The sequence below is a fragment of the Vulpes lagopus genome, chromosome 3, assembly GCF_018345385.1.
Source record: "Vulpes lagopus strain Blue_001 chromosome 3, ASM1834538v1, whole genome shotgun sequence".
Lineage (NCBI taxonomy): Eukaryota > Metazoa > Chordata > Mammalia > Carnivora > Canidae > Vulpes > Vulpes lagopus.
The window spans coordinates 157,920,746-157,943,617 of NC_054826.1; the positions used below are offsets into that span (position 1 = coordinate 157,920,746).

Below are 22,872 nucleotides of genomic sequence, written 5' to 3' on the forward strand. Positions count from 1 at the left end.
ACGTTGACAGAAAGATGAAGAGCTATACTTGAATGAACACTGGGCTGGGAGTCAGATACAAGTCTAGTTCTGATTCTGATACTATGTGGCCTTTTGCCTTGTTACTTAACAAGGACATGATCTTTTTTTTCTTTTTTCTTTTTTTCTTTTTTTTAAATCTCTGTGTTGAGCCAGAGTATCCTAAAGTTCCTCCTGCCTTTGTTTTGATGATAGCCTAATGTTAAGTATCACTCTTAATACTCAGGTTAACTGAATGAAGCCTTTGTATAATACAGTTTGGCAAAATCCCTACATTTTGATACATATCACTTCTATTCTCAATTTTATTCTTCCAAGAAAGACAGAAAAGGAGGCAACCAAAATTGGCTCCAATTCTTTAAACCATTTTATCTTAAATGTTCTTTATTCAGATTTCCGTTGGCTTTTCACGATTTATTGCTAGTTCTTTGTATACTTCTCACGCTAAACCCTAATCTAACTATATGAAGTGTCAAAAAAAATTTGCAGTTATCCCTGGTACACTTTTCCCAGAGAAGACCTAGAGTTTGGGGAAGGGGGGCTAGAGAGGTGGAATGAAGGTGTGGACGAGTGGGGTCACAGTGGATGACACGACAGGAGGTTAATTTCTTGGTTCAACTGGAGGGAAAACAGAACTTATTCCTTTATTCTGTCTTCACTTTTTAGTCTATGTGGGTGAAAACAGACAACTCCTAAAATAATAGAAACCCAACAAATTTGTTAAGTACCTCATATCACATTGGTTCCCAAATCATTCTGGTCAAAATTAACGATTGAACTAATACAAATACAATTTAGAAGTTTTTCTAGACAATTCATTTTCGGGATCCTTTATAAAATAAATGCTATTACATTAAAAAAAATTTTAAAGCTAGAGCTTGGAATATTTCCCTACAGCATATTCATTATATTTTGTTATTACCTATATATTTATGTAGTATTTGTAGTCTCTTGGTTGTCTGGGGCAAGGAAGTAAATATCCCCACAGGCCCATTGCCCTGACCCATGACAAGAGAGGCAACTTGTAGGAGATTGCAACCTCTGCATAGGATCCCACTGGATTCCTAGATCAGGAGTTGGCAAGAAGTCCCCACCAAGTTGCCTGCCAAACATGCTATGTCACTGCCAGTTTGAGTCTGGGACAACCACTGCTCATTTCTCCCCAAGTCACGAGGCTATGTCCTGATGATTCCCAACCCTGCTGCCAAGAGCTTCCCCCATCAGAGCTGATGCCCCCTTTCTTTCTCCCCTCTTCCACCTACATAATTGGCCATCCAGATGGAGGGTGGCAGCTGTGGGGAGGAAATGATTAGACAGGGCCTTGGGGCATCAGGAGGTGGGAAAAGGCTTCCGAGAATGCACCATAGAGAGCAGGGGACAGCAGGAGGTTTGAGTGAGCCAGGGCTGTAAAACTCCAGCACATGCTCCATTGTCCAATCAGCTTTCACTTACAACACACAAAGATAAAATTACAGAAGTTTTAATTAAATTTTGATTTTTAAATTTCACCTTAATTGAAATTTTAAATTAAAAAATCAAGATGGCATCAAACCTGATGCACGGCCTGTCTAAGCATGGGTCCCTGTGAGGGCACGAGTTGCATGCCCAATAAGCTGACCTTGTACAATATATTTATGTAGATACATATTTATATATTTATTTCATTTCAATACTAGAGAAATCATAACTAAAATATTTATCATCAGAGTTCTTTTAATTTAGTAAGATAAAATGACTCAAAGACTGGCCAAACTGATGTTTCTATTAGTAGTATCAATGGTATTCTTGTAATTTTATTCTGATTAATCAGTTTATTTGTTTCAAGGAAAATAAATATAACTGGGCATATTAAGCACTCTAGGAAATAGTTCTCCATCACAATGTAACCCGACAATTGTTTACTCTGAGGCACTTAGTAAGTAAATATTTACTTAAGGTGCAACAGTAACATATCGGTCACATGCAATCATATGTTTTAACCTAGTAAAGAAGGAGCAGACTTATTGCAGGCTTGAAAGTGCACATAACTATGCCACAACTTGTACTAAGTGCCTCGGAGTATACTGAGTGTTCTTTATGTGAATAATAATAATTAGAAAGTTACCGTGAGATACTACATGTAAAATACTTACATTAAGATCTGGAGAATATAAATGAGTATTTCTTAAAATCTCACCTCTCCCATTTCTTGTCTCAGTTGTTCAAATTCCTGTTTTTCCATCTCTAGCTTATGCTTCCTTTCCTCCTCTGTTCGTCGTTTTTCTTCTTCCATTTTTTGTTTTAATAATTCCTCAAAATTAATTTCCAGTTTTCCCGGTGTAAGAGATTCTTGAGAAATTGTTTTATACATCTCTGGGAAGTCATCATCTACTACCTATTTAAAATAATTCTTTCAGTATTTTTTGCCAAAATTACATAAACTAAAAAGAGATTTTTTTTTTTTTTTTTTTTTTTTTTTTTGTAGAAGCTGTGATTACTTGAGTAGAAAGGTTTCACTCTGAAGTAGATATCTGGAGACCCAAATCTTCAAAAGAATAGAACAATAAACAAAGGGGAGATTACTAGGAAATACAAGACTAAGGAATTTTGTGGTTAGAGAGGAAATGGTGACCATCTGTTCTCCACTCCAATAAACACAAAGAAATCCTCTGAATTTGTATAATGAGTAATTTGAATTAGGTATTAATATTTGAACCTGAAAGCACTTTTAATTGAATTAAAATGAATTTCCATTCTGGTAATTAAAATAGAGCATTTCCGTTAAATCATGGTTTTGTCTGAATGAATTAGATAACCCATCATGATTCCTTCATAATCAGGTAAACATCACTCTTAGTGCTGTAATTTTTTTTTCACTAACTTACTTACTGTCTGGCTAATTAAATAATAACAGTTAATACTTACTTAGAGCTGCCATGTAAAATCTAAGCACTTTACATATATTGACTTATCCAGTCCTGTAACCCTATGAAGTAGATATTAACATCCCTCATTTTATAGATGAGAAACTGAGCCACTGAAAAGTACTTTTCCAAAGTCAACACAAATATTAAGTGGCAAAGGTGGGATTCAAAACTTCGAAAGTCTAATAAAATTATAAATAGTGATTTAGACTACCTTTTTGTAATTTCATGAATTACATGAACTAATTCAACAACTAATGGCAACATGTCTAATTGCCATTAAGTTGTGACCTTGGGCAAGTTACCCAGCCTCTGTGAGTTTCCCTATCTGTGACAACTTTCATATAATTGTCATGAGAATCAAAGTTTGGAAACACTTAGCAGTGTGCCTGATACCCAATGGGAAGCTCCCAATGGCAGTTTTATTATTACATTATAATTCCCTGTAATAAAGGCAATCCCTAAATTACAAATAGAAACGTTGCTTTTAAATCCCTGATTTGTAGTACATGATACATTTTACCATGAAAACCAGTTACCCAATTCGGTTTTTCTGTCCCCTGAAAGTAGATACATAAACCTCTGGCTTGAATTATGACCCTATGGCTAAAGGAGACATAGGGGAATAAGAAGGCAAAGGGTAGTTATTTGTTCCCAGTTTTATATATGATAGGCTTTACCAGAGAGTAAGTTCACCTCAGGAACAATGTTTATACGGTCTTACAATCCAAAGGCTGCCAAAAATTTGTATTAATACATGAGTTAACTGAGCTGTAATACAAAATTAAAATGTGTTCCTTCCCTGCACTTTTTCTGTTAGTGAATCATGGCAGTTTCAGCTTAAACATCTGCTCCTGGGACTAGCTCTCCTTATCTTCACAGCTACTGCTTGTCTATCACTTATGAACCTGCTTATTCTCCAAAATTTAAGTATAATTAAACTTCACCATTTTTATAGAGTTTCTGTGTAGAAATCATTTGTGAATCAAGGATTACCTAGTAATACACATAAGATAGTTTTAGGGGGCACTTAAAACTTCTGGCTGGCTCTGTCCGAAGAGCATGCAACTCTTGATCTTGGGCTTGTCAGTTCAAGCCCCACGTCAAGGGTAGAGTTTACTTACCAAGTAAATAAGTCAATTGTTTTTCACAGAGACAGTTTTAATACATGCCACAAACATTAATTAGGAAATCTGTTATGCTAGAATGCTTTGTGCCATGTGCCTGACAGTCTCAGCCTCATGAGTGAGAACGACGGTTTGTAGGCAACATTACAGTGTGAGTGCTACGCCACAACAGTTATGAAATGCTATAGGAACTTGTGTTCCAACTGGTTTGGAACTCGTGTTCTCAGGAAAGGCTTCCCAGAGGAAACAGAATATATGAATAGGAGACAGCAGAGCATAGGGAAAGGAAAGAGGGGCATGTTTCATTCAGCATTTATGAAAGTTCAGAGATAGACGAGAGCCCAGTATTTTGAAGAAATTGGGAGAAAGTATGTCTGGAACAAAGATGGCAAATTAATGAAGAATTAAATTAAACTAGAAAAATCTACAAGGGCAATATTACAAAGAAATTTGTTGGGGCGCCTGGACGGCTCAGTCAGTTAAGTGTCTGCCTTAGGCTCAGGTCATGATCCCAGGGATCAAGCCCCACATCGGGCTCCCTGCTTAGGAGAAAGAATGGATTATAGGCAAGAAAGCAAGTTAAATAGGAGCTGGTCTGAGACTAGGGATAACTGTGACCTGGCAAGGAAGGAATATCAATGGCAGTGGAAATGAGGGAAAAACTGATCAATTTTTAGAATGATTTGAAGGTAGAATGGATGAGACTTAGTGAATGATTGGATGTGAGGCATGAATGAGAAGATGGAAGTGTTTAAGGCCCCCAACTTTCTTTCTTAAGATTTATTATCTATTTATTTGACAGAGGGATAGAGAGTGACAGACAGCACAAGCAGGGGGATTAGGATGTAAAGGGAGATGGAGAAGCAGGCTCCCCGCTGAGCAGAGAGCCTGACAGGTTCCATCTCAGTACCTCAGGATCATGCCCCAAGCTGAAGGCAGATGCTTAACCAACTCAGCCACCCAGGTGCACCATAAAGGTCCGAACTTTCTGATTTGAGTATCTGGATGAGCCCCATAAACATGTGGATATATGTGCCTGAAGGCCCCCCAGACAGAAGAAGAAAACCAGGTCATAATATCAATGAAGCCAATTAAAATGTTTCAAGAAGAGGGGGAGGGCCTGGCTGGCTCAATCGGTAGAGCCTGCAACTCTAGATCTTCCGGTTGTGATTTCAAAGCCCATGTTGGGAGTAGAGCCTACTTAAACTGTCTCAAGAAGGGGATGCAGCATTTACAGGTCCACTTGCTTAAAAGTAGTTTGTGAGATAATTGTACATTTTACAGACATTAAAATGGTATAAGTAATTTAACTCTGTGATGGAATTAAGTTTGGTAGGAGGGATGCCTGGGTGGCTCAGTGGTTAAGTGTCCGCCTTCGGCCCAGGGTGTGATCCTGGATTCTCAGGATCGAGTCCCACATCAGGCTCCTTGCATGGAGCCTGCTTCTCTCTCTGCCTCTCTCTGTGTCTCTCATGAGTAAATAAATAAAATCTTCAAAATCAGTTTGGTAGTAATATCCAGAAGTGATGGGTGAGCACTTTAGAGAGTTAAATAATTGTGATTAAATGGCTTTGGTCATTTAATATGTACTAGATGGGATAGAAAGTGAAATGAAAGAAAGAAAAGCAGGAGGGAGGAAGGAAGGGAGGGAAGGAGAAAACGTGGGAAAGAAAAGAAGAATGGAGAAAATGGAAGGAAAGGTGGAGTAGGAAACTCCCTGCTTAGATACTTCTGGAAAACATGCCTTCCCAGAGAAGGAAGACAATATTCAATCCTCCATGCCAGGCATAGCAACTTAATCAGATTCTTCCCAACATTACACTGAAGCAAACACCTTTAATTGACTGGTGTTAATGCCACAGGAGACTTAAAAGCTTATTTGCTATCTCCACCTTTGACAGATTCTAGAAATAATATTCTCCAAAGTTTAATTATTTTTAACATATTCTATTTTTTATTTTATTTTTTTTATTAAAAAAAACTTTTTCTTGGGATTTATTTGAGAGAGAGTGTGGGTGAGTACAGGGAGAAGGGAAAGAGGCAGAGGGAGAGAGTTTCAAGCAGTGTGAGTGTGGAGCCTGACATGGGGCTTGATTTCAAGACCCCAAGATCACGACCTGAACTAAAAATCAAGAGTTGGACACTTAACCAACTGTGCCATCCAGGCATCTCAAATTTTAAAAAAATTTTAAAAGTAATCGCTACACCCAACATGGGACTAGAACTCACAACTCCAACTCTACTCTACTGACTGAACCAGCCAGGTGCCCCTTCTTCACATACTCTTAGAAAAGCTGAATCTTAAGTGAACTGGCATCCTCCAGTTACCCTCTATCTTACCATGCTTCTCCTTGCTTCAGCAAATGCCTTCTTTTCTTCTTCTATTCTCCTCCTGGCTTCCTCTTCTGCTTTCCTTTTTTCATCTTCTCTCCTCTGTCTTTCTATTTCTTCAAAACTGAGTTTGAGTTTACCAGGGCGATATCCTTTTAAAATTTTTTCTGTGTCTTGGTTTTCCTCCTCTTCATTTACCTAACCAAGAAACAGGTCATTACTAAAAACTGAGATTCATCAATGAATCTCAATTGATTGATTGGTAATTCAAAAGAGACACAGAATCAGCCATCTCATACATACATATTCCCTTCCTTTATCATGTCTTATATGGTAAAATGTTCAAATTTGGAAAATTCCTGAATATGTACTCAAGTGAATAAAATTCCCAGGAAAGTTTTTATTTTTACTGTATTTTAAAGATTTTATTTGAGAGTGAGCAAGCACAAGCAGGGGGGAGGAGCAGAGGGAGAGGGAGAAGCAGACTCCCCGAGGTGGGACTCAGTCCCAGGATTCTAGGATCATGACCCCTGCCCAAAGGTAGCCTCTTAACTGACTGAATCACCCAAGCACTTGAAAGTCAAATTTTTATTTTTTTTTAAAGATTTTATTTATTTATTCATGACAGAGGGAGAGAGAGGCAGAGACACAGGCAGAGCAAGAAGCAGGCTCCACACAGGGAGCCCGATGCGGGACTCGATCCTGGATCTCCAGGATCCGGCCCTGGGCTGAAGGCAGCGCTAAACCGCTGAGCCACCTGGGCTGCCCAGAAAGTCAAATTTTTATTTTTATTTTTTTTAAACTTTATGTATTTATTCATAGAGATACAGAGAGAGAGAGAGGCAGAGACATAGGCAGAGGGAGAAGCAGGCTCCATGCAGAGAGCCTGACGTGGGACTCGATCCAGGGTCTCCAGGATCACGCCCTGGGCTACAGGCGGCGCTAAACCACTGAGCCACCGGGGCTACCCAAGTCAAATTTTTAAATAGATAAATGGAGTGTTTGAAAAAAATTTAAGATGTAATTTAAAAGTTCTATTAAATATCAACTCTCCTAGAACATAAAACATGTATGTGTATACTTACTATGGTTCAAGTATACCTATACAGAATCTCTTTTATAGTAAAAGTTCTCCTTTTGTAATTTTCATGGATTTTTTTATTTTTACTATGAACTATGGTACTTTTCTCTATACTGATCAGATAAAGGATTATCCAGAACTTTTTTTTTATAAAATTCAAATTATGTTTATAATTTAAATTATATTTTATTATTTATTGAAGTTTATGATTTGATTAATGATTCTATTTCTTTTCACTAAATTGACCACCACTCACTCATAGCTAAAATGTGTACATATTATGCAATTATAATTACCCAAGGGTAATAACATTTTGAAACAAATGTCTAGAGAATTTAACTTTTATAGATAATGAAAGTTGATCAAGAAATTGCATAACTTTGGGACGCCTGGGTGGCTCAAGGGTTGAGCATCTGCCTTCGGCTCAGGGTGTGATCCCGGGGTCCTGGGATGAAGTCCGGCAACGGCCTCCCCGCAGGGAGCCTGCTTCTCCCTCTGCCTATGTCTCTGCCTCTCTCTGTGTCTCTCATGAGTAAATAAAATCTTTAAAAATTTTTCTTAAATTTAAAATCATAGATATTCCATTGAAATTTCTGAAATTTTTATTTTATTTTTAAAGAATTAATTTGACAGAAAGAGAGGGTCCCAGCAGGGGAGCAGCACGCAGAGGGAGAAGGAAAAGCAGACTCTGTGCTGAGCAGGGAGTCTGATGCAGGGCTTGATCCCAGGACCCTGGATTCACTACCTAAACCGAAGGCAGACACTTAACCAACTGAGCCACCCAAGTGCCCCCAAATTCTTCAAATTTTTATAATGAGATTTGGAATGAGTATTTTAATATTTCAACTTTATTTTTTATCAATATAGTTATTAATATAATAGTTAACATTTTTAAAAAAGATTTTATTTATTTATTCATGAGAGACACAGAGAGAGGCAGAGACACAGGCAGAGGGAGAAGCAGACTCCACACAGGGAGCCCAATGCAGGCCTCGATCCCGGGATGTCCTGGATCACACCCTGGGCTAAAGACAGACGCCAAAAAGGCTGAGCCACCCAGGGATCCCAATAGTTAACATTTTTAAAAGATTTTTATTTATTTATTTGAGAGAGAGTGAGAATAAGAGAGATCACAGAGTTCGAGGAAGAAGCAGACTCACCACTGAGCAGGGAGCTGAGATGCAGGACTCGACCCTAGGACCTTGAGATCACAACCCGAGCCAAAAGCAGACACTCAACGGACTGAGCCACCCAGGTGCCCCAATAATAGTTAACATTCTATAGATGCCAATAATAGTTAACATTTTACATGCCAGACATTACTTTATCTGCATTCTGTATTGACCCACTTAAACAATTTAAGAAGTAGTCACAATTATTTTCACCATTTTACGTATAAGGAAAGTAAGACATAGAGCGGTTAAAAAGCTTGTCTCTGGTTACAGTTGATAAATAGTAGATATGTGAATCCACGCAGTATGGTCCTAGAAGCCATGCTTTTAAAAAAAAAATTAAGGTTTTATTTATTTGACAGAGCAAACAAGCAAGGGGAGCAGCAGAGGGAAAGGGAGGAGCAGACTCCCTGCTAAGCAGGGAGCCCAATATGGGCTCAATCCCAGGACCCTGGGACCATGACCTGAGCCAAAGGCAGACACCGAGTGAGCCACTCAGGCACCTCCAGAAGCCATACAGCCATATTCTTAACCACTACACTCTATACCCAAGTATACACACACATACACACACACACACACACACCTACATACCTTATATGACAAACTGCATATTCCATAGTAAACTTATTTTGACATGTTCAAATATTTGAAAAATTGGACTAAGTGTACACATGATTAAACTTGAAAGTGTGCGTGTGCTGTACCCTGTCATTAAATATGCTGCAGGCTGAACTAACAGATAAAGAGAAAGTAGGTTCATGGACTAATTATTTTACATATTTACAATAATTTATAACATGAAAATAAAAATTTAAAACATATTAGGTAAAATATCCCATAAAGGGAAACTAGAAAATAATACAGATGGATTTTATATATGAAATATGTACAGTTTCAAAATCAGATCTTTTTATATAGACAATCTCCTTGAATTTATAGGATTGAATTTTATCTAAAGCTAGCTTCCTTCCCTAATATTAAATGTTTTACATATAACATTTATATAATTTATATGTAAAATATAATTTATAGGTTATATATCATTATGTGTTATATATATTATAGGGGTGCCTGGCTGGCTCAGTTGGTGGAGCATGCAACTCCTGATTCCAGGGTTGTGGGTTGAAGCCCCACATTGAGTATAGAGATTACTTAAAAATAAAATCTTTATATATATAATATAATATAATATAAAAACATATAATATATAAATATATATCTAAACATATGTATATGTTTGTTTTACCATCTGCCGCCTTGCTTCTTCGAAAGCACGCTTCTCTTCTTCTAAACGTTGTCTTGCTTCCTCTTCAGCCTGCCTCCTTCGGTTTTCTTGTCTTTGTCTTTCCAGTTCTTCAAAAGTTAGTTTCAATTTTCCAGGAGAAAGTGATTCTTTTTTTGTCTCGCTTTCTAGTTCATCATCCTAAAAAACATTGTGAAAACCCATCTGTTAATCATAAAAGGAAATGCTAACTTAACTGCTTTGATTTGTTCCTAAAAAAAAAAAAAAAATTACCATGACCAATGAAAGACATTTTGCTTCCTTGAGAGATCGACGTTGTTCTTCATATCTTATTCTTTTATCTTCTTCATACTTGACCCTTTCTTTTTCTTCTCGTTCTTTCTCTAGATCCTCAAAATTCTTTTTTATCTTTCCAGAAGCTTTGTATGATTTGACAGGTACCACTGTTACAAGTAGTGAATCGTCTCCTTCCTAATTTATAAAATAGATAATTAGCATATTTCTTCCTGACGAAAATTTAGGTTTCACGGGACTTTACCTCCATTATTGGTGAATTTCATTACATTGCCATGAATGTTATGAAAAACAAAAATTTATATCTCTTACAGACTTCAATAGTTCTTTCAACAATTACAGATTCAATAGTTCTTTCTCTGAATTCACTGTACATGGAGTTAATCTTACTGAAATCCATTGCTGACAAGGTTCAAGGAACAGCTTCTTTCCTAGAAGGTGATGTTAATACAGCTGTTTGGATAAAACCACGTGACATTATCTGAATTTAGCTGTCCATGCACTAATTTCACAAAAGGTGATGTGCATGTGAGTGTACTCTAAATCAATTTGATGGTGGATAGATTCAGTTCACAAAAAGTCTCTCCATAGGACTTTTTTCTCTCTGCAAGTTTTTAAATACTAAACAAAACTATTATTTAGTGAGGAAACCAAACAGTATTTCCAAGTTGTTTATAAAACACTCATTGACAAAACTCACTGGCATTTGGTCCTAATAAAAGATTCCTAAATTTGTTTTTAAAGTTCATTTTAATTAGTTCTATTATGTAATCTATTGTTACCTCTGAACTTTTTTCAAAAATAAAGTGAGTTATAATATGTAACACATGCCCTTAAAATAAAATTGCTTCCAATTTATGTGGCTGTAGTTTTAGGCACACCATCAAATTGACTGATGTTTTAACTTTCTGTTAGATAAAAAGGGATTAACTGAAATTTTTGTGGTTGTTGAACATTCCTTCATGGTTCTAGATACTGTACTTCCTGCGAGTATGTGATAATCAAAACAAACTATCAGGAACTCTGGGGAAAGAAGATGACAAATGATGGGGAAAAAACTTGCTTTTTAAAAAATGTTAGCTTTCGACAATCTCGACTATTAATAACAGTTCAAGAAACACAGTCTTGGCAGACTAGTTCAAACTGAGACTTGTGTCTCTAACCATGAAAGCAAAAACATACATTTTTCCTTCTTTCCATTCTTTTAAGACACTAAGATATAGTGTTTGAAAGTGCAAAAGTATGATCTTGCTTTGCAAAATACTTTTGTCCTTTTTGTTGTTGTTGCTATAATTATAGTAAAAATAAAAATGCTTTTAATTTTTTAATTAAATGATTATTTGTGAATCAGATAGTTTTAGGTGAATGTTTCATTAAAGGAAATGTCCATTTACCTCTGATGCTGTTTCAGTTCCCGTATTGCTTATGTCCTCAATCTATTGAATGAGAATTTCATATCATTACATTACATTGAATTTCTGTTTTTTGCTTTTAAACATACAATTGAGAAGTAATTTACTTGTGACTTATGGTAAAATTTTCAAATTTATAATTTTTGAAATAGTTTTATGTTCCTCCAAATTGGCCTATTAGGTCCTTTTAAGTGGAGATTAAGCCTTATATTAGTTTTTGTATTTTGACATCAAGATCAATATCTAGGGAATAACATATTAAATTAAAATAAAGCCTACCTTTATAATTCTGGAATTTGAATAATGGACCAAACTCTTTTAACCTGCTATAAGCCTACAAGCAGCAATTATTAATTAAATTAGCAATTTAAACTGAGATACAGAAACATTTCTCCAGTCTGTCTTTGCCCCAGCCAAAGTAAAACCTATCATTAGTAATCCAATAATCATGGCTATATCTTAAAATATAAATACATGGCAAAAAATAACTGACACAATCACACAGTGCAGTGCACTAGCTTTCGCATGGCTAGTTTAGAAGGGAAAAGAATTCTGGTAGGTATAATTGTTTATATTTTGACCACGTCTAGGAAGGAAGGTCCCTCATTCAATAGAAGGGGGTCTCAACTTGGACATTATTCATAAGAAGCACCATTAGGACAGCTTGAGGGCCAGGCTTTTACATGTACCGAACAGAAAGGAGAAGAAGATAGGTGAGTTAAATAAGGCAATGTTTGAGATCTTAGGGAAAGGAAACAGAAGCAATGGGAAAATGGGAGAAAGTAAACATTCATACTGTTTCTTGTTTTAACACGATTTTTAACATCAGGGAAAGAGTCTGGATGTAGTCTGTTGCTTATGCAGTCTAAGGGAATTCTGTTGTACCTTGGCTCATAGTAGGAACTGGACTGGCTAAGTCCCTGTTCTTCATCATTCCACTTTCCTTTTCTATATTCTCTGTCACGGGAGAATTAATACATTTTATTAAGATACCAATTTTTTTGAAAAATAAATTATGAATGTGTAATTTTTTTAAAAATCTATTTTATGTTTTAACAATTATTATTAAGTTTTGTTCAGAATCATTTGTCTTGCATAATTATATATTACGCTAATTTGCTATGTAAATGGTGATGGTTTTATTGAGTGATGTATTATACTAAGAAAAAATTTAATCTATAATAAAACGATTAGAAAATTATTTTTCTTCAGAGGCACCTGGCTGGCTCTGTTGGAAGAGCACAAGACACTTGATCTTGGGGTTGTGAGTTCATGCCCCACATTGGATGTAGAGAATACTTTAATAAACTTAAAAAAAAAGTATTTCCCTTCAAAAGAATGCTAGGAATTCAACAAATCACATTTGTCTCTCAATAAAAAGTTCTAGGAGTTATGGTGAGAAGCCAGACATTGAGAGTATAGGGAAGATAAATTTTAAATTTCTTAACCCCAAATTTCTTTCAGTTGCTGAAACCTTTTCAGATTTTTATTAGCTTTTGGTAAGATAGTAAATTATATTGGAATGGTTGTTGTATGCTTTCTTCTTTGCTCATTTTAAGCCATTATCAAAACTTTAATAGAAGACATTTTTTTTCCACCGGGTTTCAATAAACAAAAGAAAAGATAAATTTATCCAAGTGGCCATGGTGTCAGTATATTCACAGAGAACTGAGATATTCAATTTTGTTATAGTGTTAGCTCTCCAAAGCTACCACCGAAGAGCTACTTCCCAGCTACTTCTTTTGATTATGAAAAGGAAACTCTTGTTACTTCTTCTTCCCAAACCAACGTCCTTTTCTCCCCTTTATTTTCAACATCCCAGTCCCCTATCAATAAATTCTTTTTCTAAGTAGATAGATGTCAACCTTGCCCATCAAAGTATCCTCAAAGATAACCAGATTATACTAAATTAAGATTCTCCCTCAAATTCTATTGGTCTTTGATTCTAACATCCAATATACGAAGTATATCCATTTTTAATTCATCATAAAAGCCTAGAATCTGAGTTATCCTGACTCAAGAATTCCTTCTAAAGGATTCTCAAATATGGACTTGTATAGTGGATTTTTCAAATTAACCTTCTTTTTTCAAGCCCCAATGTGGGACTTGAACTGACAACTCCAAGATCAAGAGTCACATGCTCCACCAACTGAGCCAGGCCCCCCAACATTAAGAATTTTTTATTACCTATGTCATACTTCTTAAATTCAAAGACAGATTCAACTTTATTTGACTTGAGCAGAAGATGTACTTAAATTTTAAAATCGGACTTTCCATATTTGTAAGATAAAACTACTATTAATAGTTTATTTTGCTCTACCTACATATTCTCAAATAACAAAAATTGTCACAGCACCCTGCCATGTAGTTTTCTGGAGTTACTATCATGAAAAAGAAGTGTTTCTTTTTTATGATACTTTATTTCCCTTAGTATCCCATGTCTTCATCATATTTAAATTCACCTCTTGAACACACACTGAGAAACCATTGCTTAAATATTCAGTTCTTGGGGTTGTAGTGGGTCTTAAAGTCTAGTTAGTCTAGTCAGTGCTTTTTGAAAGAGTATATAAGACTTAAAATAAGTAGGGGGTGCCTGAGTGGCTCAGTCAGTTAAGTGTCTGCCTTTGGCTCAGGTCATGATTCCAGGGTTCTGGGATCGAGCCCGGGATTGGGCTCCCTGCTCATCAAGGAGTCTGCTTGTCCCTCTGCCCCCACCCCTGCTTGTGCTCTCTCTCAAATAAATAAATATTTTTAAAAAGTAATTAAAAAATAAGAAAAAGACTTAAAAAATAAGTAGACTAACTCCATATACATACCCACTATTTGCTGTCAAATACCTTATATTTTAATCATATACTTTATTCTTATTACTTTATAATTTATATCATAAATGTAATTACGTATGTTGATATATTTTATATTTACAATATATAATCTATAATACTTATTATATTTGTACTCCTGGGTGACATTTCATTGCAAAATGAATTCTCATCTTTGATGACGAGATGGAAGAGGTTAAGTATATGCCATCCTTTCTTTAATAAATAGGTACAGGGCAGCCTCGGTGGCTCAGTGGTTTAGCGCCACCTTCAGCCCAGGCATGATCCTGGGGACCTGGGATGGAGTCCCATGTCAGGCTCCCTGCATGGAGCCTGCTTCTCCCTCTGCCTATGTCTCTGCCCCCCTCTCTCTCTGTGTCTCTCATGAATAAATAAATAAATCTTTATTTAAAAAATAAATAAATAGGTACAAAGTGATAAAATATAGGAAATTCCAATTCTTTTCTATAATTCATCGGCATATGTCATCATATGCCACTATATAAGTGGCTATTTGTGCCACAGAAAGTGGTTATTTGCAAAGTCTGGGTAAATAAATTTCTTTGACATGCAGGTATGGTATATACTTTGCCTTCTTTGTCATTTTTCTTTTGGGGAAGGTAGGAAACTAGAAGGAGCATAACAAATAGATTTAAGGCACTTAAACAGTAGGCAAAAAAGAGCCAAGTATATTTAAAAAAAGAGCCAAGTACAATTTCACAATAAAAATGGTTTTATACTGTGAAGACTATGTTAATTTGTTACCAATGAAAGATGGAGACGCTAAAACGGTTTCATGACATTTTATCTCTATGTATGATTATTTAAGTGAAGCATTATTTATAGCCTACTTACTGTGTACCAGGGACTGTTTTAATTGTTTTGCATTTATTAACTAATATAATCTTTTATTTTTTAAATATTTATTTATTTGAGAGAGAGACTGTGCCTGAGCAGGATGAGGACAGAGGGAGTGAGAGAAGGGAAGCAGACTCCCTTGCTGAGTGCAGAGCCCCATGTGGGGCTTGAACCCAAGACCCTGAGATCATGACCAAGGCTAAAACCAAGAGTCAGACACATAACTGACTAAGCCACCCAGGTGCCCCCTCATATGATCTTAACAAGTCTAGGAGATAAGTACCATCTCATTAAGCTCAATACACTGATCATCTCTTGTGATCTTAACAATATAGATGAGGTTAAGTACATCAACAATATAACTGTCATCTTTTCAAGTCTATGATTACAGATAATTTATAATGTAAAACATATCAATGCCTTAAAAAATTTTGTGAACTGACCAATTCTTTACTTAGTGAAATTATGACAAAGCCTCAAGTTTCTATGTCATTATAATCATTAATCATTTTGAGAGATTAGCTTTTTCTGGAAATTAGATCCGATTCTTGAGCATTTTAAAAATACTTACCAACTTCTTAGTTCTCACGCTCTAAGCTTATACAGGAATTCTAAATTCATTAAAGAAACTGTATAAAATCATAGTAATTCTTTTCTTCCCTCTAATTTGTCCCCTGTGGCTATGGGCATCAGTAATGGCTATCTGAAGGAAATGACTATCACACATTTCTCCTATCTCCTACCACACCATCCCCAACTTTAAAAAAAAGTTAATGAGCTAATAATACCATTATTAAATAAACTGTGATTTATTTCAGACTCTCGAGTAGGAAGGGTATCCCAATTATGCTTTAGTGTGTAATAATAACCAACAAGTATTTATTGATTGCTATTGAAAGCCCAGCATACTGTGGATACTTCATGTGAAACTGCCTTACATCTTTGTAAAGCCCTCTAACATGTCAGGAAAAACAGGAAGTGTGGACAGTGTAAGGAATGACGCAAGGGTACATAACAAGTTATCTCAGCAATCAACCTTAAAGTAAGCACATTCTGCCCTTCTTCTAGGTATTTGATAATAAGAATTTGTACTTAACATCTTGTTTTTAAGTTAGCTATTTAATAGGTCTATGTTATATTAAACTATTTTAGTTAGGCAATGCACTGATGAGTTTTACTCTGTACAATTAGTTTCTGAAGCAAATACCAATATTTAGTATATACCTGCTCAGCCCTTTTTGCTAATTCACGTTGTATCTTCCTCTTCTCTAACATGTCCTGCTCAATCCTGCGTCTTCGTTCCTCCTCTGTCCTCTTTCTTTGTTCCTCTTGTCTTTGTTTCTCCATTTCAGCAAATCTACCTTTAACAGTTCCTAAGAACATATGAAACATGTCTGATATTTTGCCACATTTCCGTTTTTTGCAATTTCATTTACAATTTACTCCTCAAGCTTCTTACCTGTTAGCTTTGGGACATAAGCCTTTTCTACTTTAGAAGATACCTCTTCCTCATCATCAGAAGCAAGCATTTCTTTAATCTAAGTGGTTAAATAAATTAATATGAGCATGTCCAAAATTTAGACTAAATTATACACAAAGAGATCGAAATTAACTTATCAATACAGAAAATTATTTCACTTAAGGTTAAAATATGGTTAATGTGAATAAAGCTTAAATTAAAAAGACAAAAATGAATTTTGCACAAGAATAAAATAAAATAAAATAAAATAACCTCCTGCTTTCTCCTGTTCCATTCTCTCTCTCTAATATATTGTTCTTTTCTTCTTTGTTTTTCATCTCTAGATCTCCTTTGATTTCTTTCTTCCCTGGCTCTCTGCATGGCTTCAAACTTATCCTTTACATCGCCCTTGCCAAGTTTTGGCACATAGGTTTTTGGGACAGGTTTAGATGAAGAAAGCAGAATCTTCGTTAGAAGAAAATAAAGAGAAGACAGTTAAAAAAAAGTAAGGAAGAAATCAGGTAAAGATAGATTAGAATAAGCAATATAAGAAATACTTATTGAAACAGAAAGCAGAAATGAGTTTGAAACATTTGTACAATCATAATCAGATTACTTTCTAAAGTCTAAGTATAAAACTTAGAAAAAAACGAATAAAAACTCTACTAATATAAAGAAGTTCCATTTTGTAGGTGTGTTCCACTGAAGCCAAAGGCTAGTAAAATATAAAAATTGAATATCAGATTCTAACTTAAAACAATATGTTTTCCTACACCATTATTAAAGATTCAGTTTTTACATCTCTAGACTTAAAAGATACCAGGACTAATTTCAATAAGTTAGGTGAAGGTGAAAAGAAAGCAAAAATGTAGGCCTTAAACCTTAAAGCCTAATATATATACCAATGCTTTTGCTTATTTCCATATCAAATATGAGTAAAACTGAAGGGCAGTCCTTTATTTCCATGTGTGGCTGAGGTGGCCAGGGTCTTTGCATACAAGCAGTGATTTATACGTTGTTACTACTGCTGTACTGCCCATCTAGAACTTCTGTCAACCAACGTTAAAAATGGGTAAAAAGGCTGTATCATCACAAGTAGGCTGAATTCTAAGATGGCAAAAGAGCTTCCCAGGAAAGGAGGAATCTAGTAAAGATGGAGAAAAGATTTTCCTCCACTCTAAAACCAGGAAAGCCAATTATTTTCATCATTTTGAAAATAAGGCTGATCCCTAAAAAGTTCCAGTAAATAAAATGTCAGTGCCTTCAAAACACCAAACCCTTTTTTCCTAGTGATAATGGCAAATTACTTATTAATCTGTGGCATACCCAACCTCTATTTTATTATCATCTTATGGGATCACTGGCCATTTAAGGTTTTTTTTTTTTTAAAACTTCATTATGCTGGGGTTGTCAGCATGATGAGCTCTTCCTACTACACACAACTCTCAGAAACTACAGCCAAGAACCAGAAAAAAGCCAAGAGAAGTTTTACTGCAGCTGCTGTAAGAAGTAGCTAAGAAGGAGCCTCACCCAAGAGTGAATTACTGCTTTCCCCTAAGGATATATATCAAATCTGTTTTTTTTTCCAAATCTGTTTTAATACTAAAAAAATAACTTCTACGACTTATCAAGGTATTAAAATTCTACTTAAGATGCTAGCCATCACATCCACTTCACAATCATTCACAAATTTAATAATTATGTTTCCAAGATTAGAATCCAAGTGAAAATACTGGGCCCAAAAACAGCCTGTGAATTTTAGCTCTTACATTTTCTATCCTGACACCATGTCATTATGAACTTCTAGCCATGACCTTTCTACCTAACAGATGCCCATTCAGCAGCTCTATAGTCAATCCTACGTTTCCTCCATTTTTTTTTTAAACATTTGAGACTTACCTCTGCTTTTTGGGAAATATCATTCATGTTTGCTATATGTGGTCTCAGGGTGATTTTGGAGCTTTGTAAATTTTTGCACCTGAAAAAAATATATTAGTATTGAGTAAGAATTTTTAATGACTTAATTTTTAATAAGCTATGTATTTTTATAAACATGAACAGCATGTTAATTGCTTCTCAAAAAATATTGGCATAATCCGGGGAAGTAATAAACTGTAATAACTTTCAGCTCCTCTTCCCAAGATTCAGGGTATAGAAGGTATAAGCCACATGGTATTAGTAGGGGCATCTGGATGGTTCAGTTAGTTGAGTGTCTGACTCTTGATTTCAGCTCAGGTCGTGATCTCAGGATCTCTGAGATCAAGCCCTGTGACAGGCTACACATTCAGCATGGAGTCTGCTTGAGTTTCCCTCCCTCTACCCCTCCCCCTGCCATGTTCGCTCCCTCTCTCTTCTCTCTCAAATAAATAAATCTTTTTAAAAAATCCTTGTAAATTTATGGTTCAGAATAGTTTGGTGAATGTATCAAGTGCATTTGCAAAGGATTTGTTTTTTTTTAATTTTTTTTATTAATTTTTATTTATTTATGATAGTCACAGAGGGAGAGAGAGAGAGAGGCAGAGACACAGGCAGAGGGGGAAGCAGGCTCCATGCACCGGGAGCCTGATGTGGGACTCGATCCCGGGTCTCCAGGATCGCGCCCTGGGCCAAAGGCAGGCGCCAAACCGCTGCGCCACCCAGGGATCCCGATATCTTCTTTTTTAATTGACTCATCAGTATGAGTCTCATTTTATCTCATTGTCTTGAACTTCTCTGATATTAAAATAGCTGCACCAATTTTCTTTAGTCTGCATGATATATATAATTTTCTAGCCATTTACATTCTTTTTTTTTTTTAATTTTTTTTAAAGATTTTATTTCCTTATTAGAGAGAGAGAAAGAGAGAAGCAGGCTCCCTGCTGATCAGAGAACCTGACACAGGGCTCAATCCCAGGGCCCTAGGATCATAACCTGAGCCAAGGGTAGATGCTTAACCGACTGAGCCACCCAGGTGCCCAGCCATTTACTTTCAGCCTACATCTTTATATGTTGAGTACATCTCTTGGACATAGCATATAATTGGACTTGTTTTGAAAAATCAGTTCTAATAATATCTTTTAATTACAGCATTTAATCCATCAGCATTTAATGTAATTATATAGATGAATGGACTTAAGTCTACCATTTCACCATTTGTTTGCCTCTTTTTTTTCTTCCTCTATTATCCTTTCCCTGCCTACATCTGAATTGAGTAATTTTTAGAATTTTATCCATTGGTTTAAAAAAAAATCAACAGCTTTACTAAGGCATAATTAACATACGATAAACTACACTTTTTAAAAAGTGCTCAATTTGATAAGTTGACATATGTATGTACCTGTGTCACTATCACCACAATCAATATATACATTACAAGTTTTCTCAGACCCCTGAACTCCTTTCTTTTCTTGCTTTTCCTACCCCCATCCTCAGGCAGGTACTCTTTTGATCACTGTAGATTAAATTTTCTATAAATGGAATCAAATAGTATGTACTCTTTTGTCAGGCTTCTTTACCCAGCACAATTATTTTGAGATTCATCCATGTTGTTACATATATCAATAGTTCATTCCTTTTTGGTACTATTATTCCATTGTATGAATATACCACAATTTGTTACCCATTCATCTGCTGATGGACATTTGGGTTGTTTACAGCTACTATTACATAATGCTGCTGTGAATACTCATGTACAAGTCTTTGTATGAACATATGCTTTTTTAATTTCTCAGTAAAGAATGGCTAGGCCTTATAGATGTTTAACTTTTTTAGAAATTGCCAAACTGTTTTCTAAATGGTTGTATCATTTTATCTTCCCACCAAGATACTTTCCACTTGGTATTAATTTTAGACATTCTAAAAGTGTGTAATGGCATCACATTATGGTTTTAGTTTACATTTCCCTAATAACTAGTGCTATTGGACATCTTTTCATACATTTCTTTTCTACTGCTAAATATTCTTTGGTGGAAGTATCTGTTCAAATCTTTTGCCCATTTTGTTACTGAATTATTTTCCATTAAGTTTTCTTTTTTTTAGAGATCTACTTATTTTTTATTTTAGAGACAGTGAAGAAGCCCAGGGGTGAGGAGGAGGGAAGGGTAGAGGGAGAGAGACTGAGAGAATCCTAAGCAGACTCCTTGCTGAATACGGGGCTCAATCTTACAACCCTGAGATCATGATCTGAGCTGAAATCGAGTCAGATGCTTCACCAACTGAGCTACCCAGGTGCCCCTATTTCCCATTAAGTTTTGAAAGTATACATTCTGGATACAAAACTCCAGATCAAATGTATAATTTGCAAAGATATTCTCCCAGTCTTTAGTTTCTTTTAATTTTCTTAACAATATCTTTGGAAGAGGAGAAGTTGTGCATTTTGATAAAGTCTATTTTATCAATTTTTAAAAAATAACTTGTGTTTTTCTTGTTGTACTGGCCTAACCCACAATCACAAAGAACTTATTCTACATTTACTTCTAAGAGTTTTATAGTTTAGGTTTTGCATTTCAGTTTTTGATCCATTTGGGGTTCATTTTTGCATATGGCAAAAATTCACTTTTTTGCATATGGATAACAATTTTCCCAGGACCAGTTATTTAAAAAAAAATGTATCCTCTCTCCACTGAAATGCTTCTTGCACTTTTGTCAAAAATCCATTGACCATACATGAGTGGGTCTATTCCTGGACCCTGTTCCATCAGCCTGTCTTTCTTGATGTCAAGAAACAGTATTTTTCTTTCTTTCATTCTTTTTTTAAACTACCATCACTATGCCACGTCTTGATATCTTGATTAGAGTACTAGTTGTTTTTTTTTTTTAAGATTTTATTAGATGGGGAGAGACCTTGAGTGGGAGGGAGGGGCAGGAGGAGAGGGAGAAAATCCCAAGCAGATGCCAAGCTGAGTGGAACCTGATGTGGGGCTCAATCCCAGGACCCTGAGATAATGACCTGAGCCGAAATCAAGAGTGAGATGCTTAACCATCTGAGCCACCCAAGTAACCAATTAGTGTACTTTATAATGAGCCTTGAAAAAGTTAGTGTAACTCCGACTTTGTTCTTTTTTAAGCTTGTTTTGACTATCCTAAGTCCTTTGAACCTCACGAGTTTTAGAATCAAGTTGTCAATTTCTGTAAAAATGCCTGAGATTTTGATTGGGATTGCACTGAATCTGTTGTGACATCTTGAGTCTTCTGATGCATGAATTCTCCATTTTTTTTTTACTCTTATCTATATAAATCCCCACTTACTTACATATTCTATAATTTTTTCTCAGAAATGTTCTGCAGTTTCCAATATGCAGGTCTTCCACATCTTCTGTGAGATTTATCTGTAAATCATTCCATATTTGTTGATGTTATTTTTATGATGTTATTTTTTATATTTAACTTGTTGATCATGTGTTGCTAGTAGATAGAAATATAATTTATTTTTGTATTCTGATCTTATATCATCCTGCCTGGCTAAAGCTCCATTGGTTTTTTTGTACCTTCCATTAGGTTTTCTACATATATGATTATATCTATGTACAGATGCCTGTACTGGCTATAGAACCTTCGATACAAAGTCAAATACAAGTAGGGGGAGTAAACATCTGCCTTGTTCCTGATCCTAGGATGAACATGTTTAGTCTTTTACCATTAAATATGATTTTAGTTACAGATTTTTCTTAGATGTCCTATTTGAGTTGAAGTTTCTTTTTATTCCTGTTGTGCAAGAGTAATCTCAGGAATGGAGAATTTAATCTAATGCTTTTTCTGTATCTATTGAGATAACTTTTATTTATTTTTATTATAGCATATTATTTTGTTTTCAAATGTTAAATTGACTTTACATTCCTAGGATAAACTTCATTTGGTCATGATGCATTATCCTTTTAACATACCAGTAAATTCAATTTGATAAAATTTTAGGTTTTGCATCCATGTTTATGGGAGATACTGGTCTGTAGTTTTATTATTTTTTTTGGAACATCTGTTTTCTGTTAACAGAGTAATACTGGTCATATAGAATGAGTTGGGAAGTATTTCTTCTTTAATTTTCTGTAAGACCTCATGTAGCATTGATATCAACTTTTTCCTTAAATATTTCCAGTGAAGCCATTTTGGGTTAAAGTTTTCTCTCTGGGAGAAGACAATATGATGGAGGTGGATGGGGGATTATTCCATGTAAT

At 35.5% G+C, this 22,872-nt stretch overlaps 1 protein-coding gene across 7 annotated transcripts in view; it reads right to left on the reverse strand.

The window, feature by feature from the left end:
- Nucleotides 1-22,872, reverse strand: part of NEXN (nexilin F-actin binding protein) — a 50,724-nt gene that overhangs the window by 8,145 nt on the left and 19,707 nt on the right. For 2 of the 7 annotated variants that reach the window (XM_041746760.1, XM_041746761.1), the window contains exons 3-11: nt 18,623-18,701; nt 16,997-17,188; nt 16,724-16,802; nt 16,489-16,637; nt 11,567-11,608; nt 10,152-10,349; nt 9,882-10,058; nt 6,389-6,577; nt 2,195-2,392 (exon numbers count right to left, since the gene is read on the reverse strand). In XM_041746760.1, the coding sequence (XP_041602694.1) occupies nt 2,195-2,392; nt 6,389-6,577; nt 9,882-10,058; nt 10,152-10,349; nt 11,567-11,608; nt 16,489-16,637; nt 16,724-16,802; nt 16,997-17,188; nt 18,623-18,649 (1,251 nt within the window). In that variant the 5' untranslated portion in view covers nt 18,650-18,701. The remainder of the gene's footprint in view (nt 1-2,194; nt 2,393-6,388; nt 6,578-9,881; nt 10,059-10,151; nt 10,350-11,566; nt 11,609-16,488; nt 16,638-16,723; nt 16,803-16,996; nt 17,189-18,622; nt 18,702-22,872) is intronic. The other 5 variants (XM_041746764.1, XM_041746765.1, XM_041746763.1 and 2 more) reach the window with 4 other exon arrangements.